The 11,431-nt window shown below is 38.9% G+C and overlaps 5 protein-coding genes and 1 non-coding gene across 6 annotated transcripts; 3 read left to right on the top strand and 3 right to left on the bottom strand.

Annotated features, from left to right (window-relative positions):
- Positions 1 to 1,243: 1,243 nt before the first annotated feature.
- LOC103842083 (mitochondrial zinc maintenance protein 1, mitochondrial) lies at positions 1,244 to 1,986 on the bottom strand. The gene is made up of 2 exons (XM_009118695.3): positions 1,585 to 1,986; positions 1,244 to 1,505 (listed from the first exon to the last, which is right to left on the bottom strand). Exons 1-2 carry the CDS (start codon positions 1,928 to 1,930, stop codon positions 1,426 to 1,428), a joined length of 426 nt encoding a protein of 141 aa, XP_009116943.1. The 5' UTR covers positions 1,931 to 1,986; the 3' UTR covers positions 1,244 to 1,425.
- On the top strand, positions 1,863 to 4,132 carry LOC103842082 (double-stranded RNA-binding protein 4). The gene is made up of 5 exons (XM_009118692.2): positions 1,863 to 2,123; positions 2,433 to 2,674; positions 2,760 to 2,985; positions 3,247 to 3,405; positions 3,561 to 4,132. The coding sequence occupies exons 2-5, from the start codon at positions 2,444 to 2,446 to the stop codon at positions 3,911 to 3,913; spliced, it is 969 nt and encodes a 322-aa protein (XP_009116940.1). The 5' UTR covers positions 1,863 to 2,123; positions 2,433 to 2,443; the 3' UTR covers positions 3,914 to 4,132.
- Positions 4,133 to 4,379: 247 nt separating this feature from the next.
- Positions 4,380 to 5,488, top strand: LOC103842081 (NADH dehydrogenase [ubiquinone] iron-sulfur protein 5-B). The gene is made up of 2 exons (XM_009118691.2): positions 4,380 to 4,623; positions 5,122 to 5,488. The coding sequence occupies exons 1-2, from the start codon at positions 4,474 to 4,476 to the stop codon at positions 5,221 to 5,223; spliced, it is 252 nt and encodes an 83-aa protein (XP_009116939.1). The 5' UTR covers positions 4,380 to 4,473; the 3' UTR covers positions 5,224 to 5,488.
- Positions 5,489 to 5,911: 423 nt separating this feature from the next.
- On the top strand, positions 5,912 to 7,819 carry LOC103842080 (autophagy-related protein 18a). The gene is made up of 4 exons (XM_009118690.3): positions 5,912 to 6,932; positions 7,020 to 7,218; positions 7,301 to 7,427; positions 7,544 to 7,819. The coding sequence occupies exons 1-4, from the start codon at positions 6,057 to 6,059 to the stop codon at positions 7,632 to 7,634; spliced, it is 1,293 nt and encodes a 430-aa protein (XP_009116938.2). The 5' UTR covers positions 5,912 to 6,056; the 3' UTR covers positions 7,635 to 7,819.
- A 156-nt stretch (positions 7,820 to 7,975) lies between these two features.
- Positions 7,976 to 8,046, bottom strand: TRNAG-CCC. Its single transcript has one exon. It is a non-coding gene; the product is annotated as a tRNA-Gly (tRNA).
- Positions 8,047 to 8,159: 113 nt separating this feature from the next.
- On the bottom strand, positions 8,160 to 10,986 carry LOC103842079 (beta-glucosidase 10). The gene is made up of 13 exons (XM_009118689.3): positions 10,793 to 10,986; positions 10,637 to 10,700; positions 10,439 to 10,488; positions 10,295 to 10,370; positions 10,133 to 10,204; positions 9,952 to 10,039; positions 9,602 to 9,857; positions 9,385 to 9,500; positions 9,100 to 9,326; positions 8,996 to 9,021; positions 8,814 to 8,901; positions 8,645 to 8,735; positions 8,160 to 8,543 (listed from the first exon to the last, which is right to left on the bottom strand). Exons 1-13 carry the CDS (start codon positions 10,916 to 10,918, stop codon positions 8,306 to 8,308), a joined length of 1,518 nt encoding a protein of 505 aa, XP_009116937.2. The 5' UTR covers positions 10,919 to 10,986; the 3' UTR covers positions 8,160 to 8,305.
- Positions 10,987 to 11,431: the final 445 nt, after the last annotated feature.

Raw genomic sequence — 11,431 nt, 5'->3', positions numbered from 1 at the left:
GAAGTGGTATTTAAGAAAAGTGGGTAGAGCCAAACTTTGGAAGTTTACTCTTATCACGAAAATTTCATGTCACTTGTATAAAAAGTTGTTAACATAGCACTGCTCATTGTATAATTTAAATCAATATTTCAGATTCATTTACTTGTATTTTTTGTTTAAACATAAATATTTTAGCTGTAGTTTCAAAAACATTTTGCTAAATTTTATCAGTCGTATAGATTGAATATTCAATAACCAATTTATTTAATTTGACACACTGTACCCTTGTTCCAATTTTTGTTTTGTTTTAACAATACATCTCTTTTAGAAAAAAATATTGACACAGCATATTCAACATGAATGAAAAAATCAAATGATTGATAAATTCATCTATGAAATGATATTTTATTTAATCGTACCTATATTTTTTAATCAATTGTGTATAAATGGAATATCAGCTAGTTGTATATGGTGCCTTTGTCATCACCATAACTCATGAGGCCCATGACCATATCTCTTCGAATCCCCTTTTTATTTATCTTTTCACGACATAGCTACTTTCCTTGACTTTAGGACGTGCGTGAGTAACGTCTTGAAGTGCATAATCAGGTAAAGTGTGAGCATTTATGAATATAGTTTAAAAACTCACATGAATTGAGAGAAGGAAGTATATATGGTTATGACTAATTCACATGATTCCTATGAAACAAAAGACAATTGGCACACAACAAAAGAGCATATGATTAAGACAGTAAAGACAAACCTACAACTCTGAACATAAACCATGAAGAACACAAAGGGATTCTGAGCAAAACTACAGACAATCATGAATGGGGGATAAGGAGAACGAGGATTGTGTGGTTGATCTCTTTGTAAAACGAACCATACTTTTGGCACTACCCATATCTAAAAAGGTCAATACACTATTTCACTGGTATGAAAACTAGAGTAAACAGATTATGGCTTCACTCTTCTCCCATCAATTTTTTTTCATACAAACTGACTTTGTGACAAAACGTCAATGACAAGGAAAACTAGAGAGATAAACAACTTAGCTTATGTAGGAAAGAATTCAACTTCAAACTAGCAGTTAACAGTGACATTAGATAAACTATGATATATGATATGGGTCTTTAAGACAGGACAAGGCTTCCAAGATCATGAATCAAGACATGTCGAAAGTGAGTGCCTATATACTAACAAACAATTAAAATCAATATGAGGCATGAATGTAAGTGAAGTTCCGTCAATTTTGGACAAAACATAAACCAGAAATGGAAGAATTTCATATAAAAATAGATTCTTAATAGTTAAATCTGAGTTGATTTGGCTGTAAAGAGAGAACAAAACCCAGTACGACTAAAAAAAAAAAGTTCCACCTTTACCGATTAAACCAAACGAGTAAGGGAGAAGAAATCAAATTTCCGACAGTCTTAATGTGGTCGGTCACACAGATTTTGTCCGAAGCATTGCCTCTGTCGGAAGCTCCAGAGTAGCTCCCGCGTGTTCCTGGCTTGCTTTCACCTCTACGATACATAGAAAATTTCAAATCGGGAAAGGATCAGCTTTCCAAAAAGATAAAACGAGTGTAATGAGTTAAAGTACCGTATCCGCCGCGTTCGTTGAGCTTTGCTTGAACGATCATGGTGGAAATGAATTGAGTCGCCTCACGCGCTTCTTCCAGGAGCCGAGGGATCTCGGAAACCACGTGGCGGCTCTCTTCGAATTTCTTACGGATCTCAGACGCCGACGCCTTCAGCATCTCTACATCTCCGGCAAACGATCTCCTCGTAGCCCTGAGCAGGGCTCTGTATGCGATCAACGCTTCTCCTGTCACCATTTCTCCTCCTTCCTTCCTTTCGGGTCGTGTCTCGTCTCCTCCGCCGTCGTCTACTTCTGACGAAGGCTCCAATTTCACTGGGCCCTTAGAAGGTTCATATTTAAAGCCCATTTTACTTAATGGGCCATTAATTGAAATTTCGGATCATAGCTGTTCCAGCTGGATAAAACCCGAATAATTCGTAAGCAGTTGAAGAGTTTTATGGTTTCTAGATTTCACTAAGTGCATGCCTCTCTCTCTCTCTCTCTCTCTCTCTCTCTCTCCGCAGAGACCATCGAGTGTCTTCCTCCTCCCCCCCAAAGAGGTTCGTTTTTTTTTTTTTCAATTTGCTCGTGCTTTGTTTAATTGTGTAGTCTACAAATCACACTATAACTTGCTTGGTGTTGTGTTTCTCTGATTTCTCTGTTTGAAGCCCTGATTTAGTTTCTACCAATTTGGTAAAACTTGTGAATCCCATATCATTTTCAAGCAATTTTAACATATATAATCACTTTTTATTTTTGAGACTGTTATGTTTGAAACATATTAGTTTGGTTTCTATGCTTTTAACTTTTTACTGTTATTATTCTTCTTAGGAGAGAATATTGATGTGAGAGTTTGTTTATTTCTTCAGCTTAGTTAGAGATGGATCATATGTACAAGAGCCAACTGCAATCATATGCACTGAAGCAAAACATGGAGCTTCCCGTCTATGCCGCCGAGAGACAAGGACCTGCGCATGCTCCGCGGTTCCGATGTAAGGTCACTGTTTGCGGACAGACGTTTCAGAGCCAAGAGTTCTGTCCAACACTAAAAGCGGCTGAACATGCTGCTGCTAAAGTAGCATTGGCTTCGTTGACGCCGTTGAATCCGGAGGCTAGTTCCCATTCCTTTTGGACCGTTATTAATGTGTTTTTCCATTTTGTTTAAATTTTTAATCTTTTTCTTATTGTTATCTTAGGGAGTTGTTGTTGATGTTGCTTACAAGAACCTGTTACAAGAAATTGCGCAGAAAGAAAACTCTCTTTTACCGGTTTATGGAACTTCTACATCTGGTCCATCTCATGCTCCTACTTTTACCTCAACGGTTGAGTTTGCAGGGAATGTCTACAGAGGAGAAGAAGCAAAGACCAAAAAGCTAGCTGAAATGAATGCTGCCAAAGTAGCATTCATGAGCATAAAATATGGTATGTTTTCTTGCGTTTATAATTTAAATTAATCTCTAGAAAATGATCATATATTTCAAAATTAGAGTTGTGTTAGTTTGTTGTTGGTGCGTGACATAGGATAAAAAATGAAAGTCTTAATGGATTGTATCTTCTTATGGTTACCAACTCTTTTTGGCTTCTTTACCATTTGATGCGACTCTATTTCGGCCGATGTATATTTTCAAGGATTAAAAGCCAATCAAGACAGTTGTAGTGAATCAGATATTCTATTATGTGCAGGACACCCAAACCAGTCCCCGTCATCGCCTTCTATGACTAGTGAGAAACAAGAAGCTGCAAATTCAAATGTGAAGAGCAGTGAACAAGTGAGCCCTTCCCAACCTTCCAAGATGGTGACTCCTGATGTCCCGTCAAAGTGGATTGAAGTGTACGAAGATGGTTGGTATTCTTTGAATCTTATGTTACACTCTAGAAGGATCACATTTCCTGAGTTCGATAGGAAACAGTTCCACATTTCTATATTATTCTGCGATATGGTCATTACATGAGTTGTTCATTCAAAACTCATGATTTAAAGTTTTCATTTTCTGCAGAACTCCCAGATGTTCTGAATGCACCAGCCATAAACACTGCTGCATCGCCTGTGGCTACTCATCCTAATGAAGATGCTACTCTTACTGCCGCACCAGCTGCTACCAATTCTACGGAGATGATGAACGTTGCTGCTGCTGACTCTTCGGCTATGCCCACAAACAATGTTAATGAACCACCACCACGTGTAGAAGAGAGTGAGAAGAAGCTGGTAATGGGAAGTGGGTACCAGAGTATACCAAGTGGCCAACATGTAGTTTGTCGTCCATGGAACCCGGGGATGACTCTTCCTGAAGACGCGGAGATGCTCTTTAGGGACGACAGATTCATTGCTTATCGTGTCGTGAAGCAATAAAAAAGAACTCGTGTGTCCTACTAGGTCTCTGATTATATGTGAGCTTTTGAGTTGTGATGGATATATAGAAGAAATTAAGGTTAAAGGGTGGTTTTTGGGATGTGTGATTGTAGTAACGGCGAATGTTGTCATCTTGAATGTTTTAAGGGTACAAAGAATATTTAGAATCAACTACGTGGACTAATCATAACTTATCATAGCTCACTTATGTTTGTGTCACATTTGTTTAGATAAAGACCAGTTCTATCTTGTGTTTCAAAAAAAAAAAAAAAAAAAAAGACCAGTTCTATCTCTCTTCGATTTTCCACCTTAAAGGCTATGAACTACTTGAGTTGCAGTTTAATACTACAGCTAAACCTTCTGAATGAGATAGAAGGTTTTGCAGTTACTGGGCTAATCAAGTGTTGATTCGCAAGCCCAACAGATTAAGGCCCAGTAAAGGATAATTCGGGTTTCTAAATGATGGATAAAACCCGAATGGTTCGGGTCGTTAGTAATCAGGTGAAGAAGAAGAAGTCTCCTCAGATCGGGATCAGGTTTGTGGATTGGGAAAGAGAGAGATGGCGTCGGGGTGGGGAATAACGGGAAACAAGGGGAGATGTTACGATTTCTGGATGGATTTCAGCGAGTGTATGTCTCACTGCAGAGAGCCCAAGGATTGCTCTCTTCTTCGTGAAGACTACCTCGAGTGTCTCCACCATTCCAAAGAGGTACGTACCACCCTTTCTTCTTCTTCTTAGCTTAGATCCATTTACACTCATTTGATTATTCGACCTCTACGAAACCATAGATCACTCGAGTCTGATGATGCACTATATTTTCAAATCCCTAGATTAGTTCAATAGATGCTGAAATTCGTCTGTGATTGATAATATCTCTTATTCAAAAATGCAATGAAATTTCAAGTTTAGTGTGGATGTTTATAGATTCGTACTATTTATTAGGTCACTCGTAGAGCTTTTAGATCTTAATCTGTTGATAGCACTTCCCGTGCTTCAGCTCTTAGCTATACAGTTGAGGTTTGATCTCCCCATTGTTATCTAACCACATGTTGTTCACTTTGTATCGAAAACATATAAAGATGGTTCTCCAAGGAATGAAATCAATATGTATATATAGAGGCTAATGGGAGAAACTTTGAGAAGAATGTTAAGCTTTTTCATTGTGGAAGATGAACTGACAAGGGATTGTGTGTTTTTTGTTAATAGTTCCAACGAAGAAACAGGATTTACAAAGAGGAACAGCGTAAACTAAGAGCTGCTTCAAGGAAAGGTGAAGAAACTGGCGATGCTACTCATACTCATCACTGATCAAAGTTTTTTTCTCCTTCTACTCCTCCAAGTTTGCATCTCTCGCAGCTGAGAAGAAGAAGAATAAGGAAGATTCTATATGTTGTGTGTCAAACTCCATTTTGAGTTTTTTTTTTCAGTTTGCTTTTGCCTTCTCTATTTTTTTACCTTTGGACTGAGTTGTAATATGGGCTTTTAGCCTTCACTCACAAAAACAACTTCTTTCTTTGCAATAATTTAAAACAGACTAGTGGATGGAATAATGAAATGGTCCATTGACTTTCTCTTCGTCGTCTACGCAACTTTTATATTATTTCGTTGATATAACGGTGATGTCAGCAAAAGGACTTGAGGAAAGTCTCGAAGATGGATGTTTTCGTGGCAGTGAAGTTATCCCCGACCGCCCTGAGCAGCGGACACAAGTGGCTAGACACAATTGAACAAGCCACAGGTGGATGTTTAGATGTTTCTGATCACTTTCAAGATCAAAGTCTGTCCAATAAACACATGAACAAGGGATAAAGTGACGACTTTGTTTTTTTTTTTGAATTAATACTCTAATTTCAAGTTGGTAAAAAGATAAATTTACATTCATTTGCAGCTTTGCATTATTCTCAAGAAAAAAAATTATGCAAGTGAATAAAATATATGATTCAGCCATAATTTTTTTTTTAATATTATAATAGTAAGTTTATCCGAAACTTTTTTATTTTATTCTTCAATAATAAAGCCGCCTAAAAGAGAGAGAGACGACGGCAACAAGCAAAGCACGAAGTCATTTTCTTATTACTCCTCCTCCACGCTTCTTCATCTAATCTTCATTCATTCTCTCTAAAAGATCCCTTCAGATTCCAATGACCACCGTCTCCTCCCCCTCCTCCCCCTGGCAAAATCCCGATTCTACCCCTGCCTCAGATTCCGACTCCACTTCTCCCCCGCAGCACTCCCGCGATCGCGGAGACGACGCCGAGTCCTTCTCCTCCATGACTCTCAACGCCCAAGACTTCAATCTCCCCGATCGAATTCCCGATTCCAACCGTTACCTCAACACTCAAACGCATACCTCTCCCCTCGAATCGAATTCACCGACGACGACGCCTCCTCCGTCGCTGCTCCACCTCTCCTTCAACCAAGACCACGCCTGCTTCGCCGTCGGCACCGCCCGCGGCTTCCTGATCCTCAACTGCGACCCCTTCCGCGAGATCTTCCGCCGCGACTTCGCCCGCGGGGTCGCCGTCGTGGAGATGCTCTTCCGATGCAACATACTCGCCCTCGTCGGCGGCGGACCTGACCCTCAGTACCCTCCCAACAAGGTCATGATATGGGACGACCACCAGAGCCGGTGCATCGGCGAGCTCTCCTTCAGGTCCGAGGTTCGATCCGTCAGGCTCAGGAGGGATCGGATCGTCGTTGTTCTCGAGCAGAAGATCTTCGTTTACAACTTCGTGGACCTCAAGCTGATGCATCAGATCGAGACCTTCGCGAACCTTAAGGGGCTGTGCGCTGTCTCTCAGGGCGCGGGGTCTATGGTGTTGGTGTGCCCTGGTTTGCAGAAAGGGCAAGTGAGGATCGAGCACTACGCTTCGAAACGGACTAAGTTCGTCTTGGCTCATGATTCGAGGATTGCTTGCTTCGCTCTCACGCAGGATGGGAGCTTGTTGGCCACGGCTAGCTCCAAGGGTACTCTGGTTCGGATCTTTAATACTGTCGATGGCACCTTGCGCCAAGAGGTAGGTGCTAACTACTACTATATAGCCAGCGCTTTAGATCCAAGATGTAGTTTTGATTCTTATAATAATGATGATGTGACTGTACAGGTTAGGAGGGGTGCAGATAGAGCAGAGATATATAGTTTGGCTTTCTCTTCAAATGCTGAGTGGTTGGCTGTCTCGAGTGACAAAGGGACTGTTCATGTGTTTGGTCTCAAAGTCAACTCCGGCGTGAAAGACACTCCTCGAATTGCATCTAATGTTACTCGTCCTACCTCCCCATCCTCGTCTCTGTCATTATTCAAAGGTATAGAAGGTCTAAACAAACAAAAACAGTTACTTTCACCCCCTTGGTTCAGTAAGCATAACTCTTTTTTGATCTATGTTAGGAGTGTTGCCAAAGTATTTCAGCTCGGAGTGGTCGGTGGCTCAGTTCAGGTTGGTGGAAGGAACTCAGTACATAGTCGCCTTTGGTCATCAGAAGAACACTGTTGTTATTCTTGGCATGGATGGGAGGTAAGCAACTAAATAAAACAAACAAAACTTGAACTCTTTTATGGTTTTGTCCTGTGTGTATTGCATATCTGATCTGACAGGAGTCTGGGTTATCTTCTTTGTTGTTTTGATAACAGCTTCTACAGATGCCAGTTTGATCCGGTGAATGGCGGAGAAATGTCTCAGCTTGAGTACCACAACTGTCTAAAATCGCCGTCTGTTTTCTAGTTGCATCTATTCTCTTTAGTTCCCTTCTATCTTTATCTCTGCTACTTTTGGTGAGATTTGGTTAAGTGTAACCATATGGTGGTCTTAATGTATAGTTTTTGTGTATAATAACAACGAATGGTTTGTATAATTTCTAAAATCTTTGATCGTTAATCAAAAGTTCAAAACTGATGCAAGGCTCTTCAGTTTACGTCTTCCCCAGACATTTCACCAAACCAACTCGTCTTAGTTGTGTAAGAACAAAAAGTCCAGTCGATGAAACCGTTGCTGTTTTATCCATCCGATAATGTGTGTGAAACCAAGACCAAATGTTGTCTGAAAGGTAAAATAGAGAAAAAAAGTGCGCATCCAGGGAATCGAACCCTGGTCAGTACCGTGGGAGGGTACTATGATACCACTACACCAGATGCGCTTTTGCCTATTGTGGATGTAAATATTATTTTGGTGGAAGCTAAACTTGTGTTGTAGACCTGTGGTTATGTTTGGGTGATGTTACATTCAAGAATCTATGCAACCCTTTGCAAGTCTCAAATGCTGAAATGCATAATATTATATTAAACCATAAGGCAAATCACCTGAGTTTTGTCATTGAAAAGACCAACTTAGACCAAATGAGGATCAAAACAGAACCAGAATCCTTCCTTAGCTATCTATATATGTAACTAACTACATCACAAAGACGAAGAACCAGGGAAGAGGCTCTGCTGCTGAGTAGTAGCTTGAGGAGCAACATCAATAGTACCATTGAGAAAACCAGTGTACCAAGAAGCAGATAGCTTTGGTGACCTCTTGAGTCCAGGATCGCTGAAATTCACATAATACAATCCATAGCTGAGCTTGTATCCAGCCAATAGCTCATACAAGTCAATCACCGACCAGAAAAAGTAACCTCTCGTGTCTGATCCGTTCCTAGCCAGTCAAAAAGATTTTTATCAGAATCAAGGAAACTTGACCTAAACCATGCATTTATATGGAAGACTTAAAAAGATAAAGAAGAAGGAGAATCATACTTGATGGCGTTGAGCATAGCACCAATGTAAGACTGAATGTATTCAACTCTTGGTGTGTCTTGTAGCGTTGAATCGTGTTCCAACGGTAAACCTGTTAGCAAATGGAAGAAATCTTAAGGACAAAGAAACTTTGCTTTCAAAGCAAGAAAAACAGAGAAAAGAAAGAGACCATTTTCAAGAATGTAGATAGGAGTATTGTTATAGCTCTGTTTCAAATACTCCAAGACACCTTCAAAACCCCATGGAATAGCATCCCACTTCACAAAAAAAAAAAAGAGAAGAAGAAATCATATTAGCAAACCTTTCTAAATTCAAGAACAATAGCTTTTTGTAGGTCTTATTATTATATACCTTGAAGAATGAAGAGTTCCCAATGACTGTCCAATAATGATCAGTTAAATGAGTCAGAGAAGTCTTATTTTTGATAGATTGATTGAAAAGAAAGTAAAGCTTACAGATCGTATCTACACCCATGTCTGTGAAGAACTCTTGCTTGCTTGGAAGGACAGAAGGTGCGGGTGTAATGTTTGCGATATAGACTGTTGTGTAGTGGATAATCCCCAAAAAGTCAGATGATCCTTTAACTAGCTCTGTCTCTTCCTCTGAGAAAACAGGTAGCCTCGTTCCCAAGATTCTCTTCATTTCATCTGGATAGTCCCCAAACACCACAGGCTTCAACAACCTGTATTATCAAATTCAGATTATGTCCACAAGAAAACAAAAATGTATTTTTATCTCACCAGCCATAGAAGAAATCTTTAGCTCTCTGAGTTGCAATCTCATCCTCCTTGGACTCAGTATAAGGAACTAACCCATATGCATATATGCTAAGGCCTACAGATCCTCTCTGCTTACTCTGCACCATCATATTATTAATGTTCATAATGTTTAAAGAGCAAATATAAATATATAAATATATAAATATATAAATATATAAATATATAAATATATAAATACCTTGTACTTGAGTCTATACAGTTTTGAAGCAGAGGCATGAGCTAGCAATATGTTATGGCCTGCAAGATATGGTTCAGTAGAAGAGTTTCCAGTAGAGCAGTTGACGAATTCGTTAGTAGAACAATGTCCTGGCGGCAAAAATCCTTCGCTGTAAGCACCAATGGCGAATATGTTAGCTTCGTTAATTGTAGTCCATAGCTTCACATCGTCCCCAAACTCTCTGAAGCATACATCTGCAAAAGCGGTGAAGTCTTCTCTGCAATAACAACAACATTTGTTTCATCAGTTCATCATAATAAAGTATAACGAGACTTTGATACGCCATATAATCATTTATATAGATCGTATACATGATTTTGCGGTCGATCCATCCTCCATACTCATCTTCAAGAACCTGAGGAAGGTCATAGTGGTAGAGTGTAACGTGTGGCTCTATTCCTGTTTGTCAAAATTTATATCTATTCAAAAACAATGAAATTTATCTTTAATAATTGCTATTTTTAAGTTTTTAAGTAGAAAAGAATATAACACCATGGTTTCGTAGTTCTTTGATGAGGTTCTTGTAAAACAGTAGACCTTTAGGGTTAATTTGTCCTCTTCCATCTGAGAAACCAACAACAAGTCACAAAATAGGGTTTAAAAATCTCTCGCTTTTAAACTTGCAAGTCAAGAAACAAGAAGAGGAGGTGTTACTAGGTATAAGCCTTGACCATGAGATAGAGAATCTGAATGCTTCTAAACCCATTTCTGCCATTAACTTAACATCTTCCTGCAATAGAGTTTAAGAAAACAAAGTCAGAGACTTATAGAGTAAAGAAGAAGAAGAAGAAAAGAAACCTTGTATTTGTGATAACCATCACATGCTATATCTCCATTTCCTTTGTTATCTGCAAAAAAAAAAAAAAATCAAACAATATCAATGAATATAATCAACCAAGCTCTCAGAACATACATGTGGTACTGCCATTTAATATAAAAAAATGTTTTAAATGAACAGTATTTTTCAAGAAAAAAAAGAAGAAGCATATATATTACCAGAGTGGGAGAAAGTATCCCAAACGCTAGGAGTCCTTCCATCTTCATCAACCGCTCCTTCCCACTAGATTGCCCCCAACATCACATCAAAAATAAAACACAAAATCTATTTTTCTTAGACTGAAAACAAATCTGAAGCAGAGCTTGAAAGTGAACCTGATAAGCAGAAGTGGCAGCTCCGAAGAGGAAATCCTCTGGAAAGTCATTTCTTGTGAAAGCATTGCTGTCTCTTGTTACCAAAACGATGACCACGCAAATGCAAAACAGAGATAACACTTTCATTTTTGTGTGTGTTTCCTTGGAATTTTTATGTGTTTTTGAGATATTAGTAATGAATTTATTCGTCGAGGGGGAGGGGCTTTCCAGTCATTTTTATAACTTATAATACGTGGCGTGTGACAGTGACAGATCTCTTTTTTTGTTTCTCCACCCACTTGTTGAACTGACTAATTTAAATATCTATTTTCCCTTTCCACATTTGTGCACGTGACGAAATAAATTCGGAATGTAAACAAATAGGTGGATTAAACCATCTCCAATGTATTTCTCTATTTTTACCTTTAAAATAGAAATGGGTTTTACTCCAATGTATTTCTGTAAAATAGAGATCTCTACATATAGAACAAAATATAGAGGAATATTATTTCTTCCTCTATAAATAGAAGAGAAAATAACAATCTCTATTTTAAAATTAAAAATAGAAAAGGGTTAGAGTGGTTTTGACTCTAAATGTAGGTGGAAATAGAGGTGAGTTGGAGATGCTCTTAATAGTTGGGTTTGTTTTCTTTTAGTTCG

The sequence above is a fragment of the Brassica rapa genome, chromosome A09 (genome assembly GCF_000309985.2).
Source record: "Brassica rapa cultivar Chiifu-401-42 chromosome A09, CAAS_Brap_v3.01, whole genome shotgun sequence".
Taxonomy (NCBI): domain Eukaryota; kingdom Viridiplantae; phylum Streptophyta; class Magnoliopsida; order Brassicales; family Brassicaceae; genus Brassica; species Brassica rapa.
The sequence above is the reverse complement of the archived record's forward strand: the minus strand, read 5'-3'. Positions and strand labels throughout refer to the sequence as shown.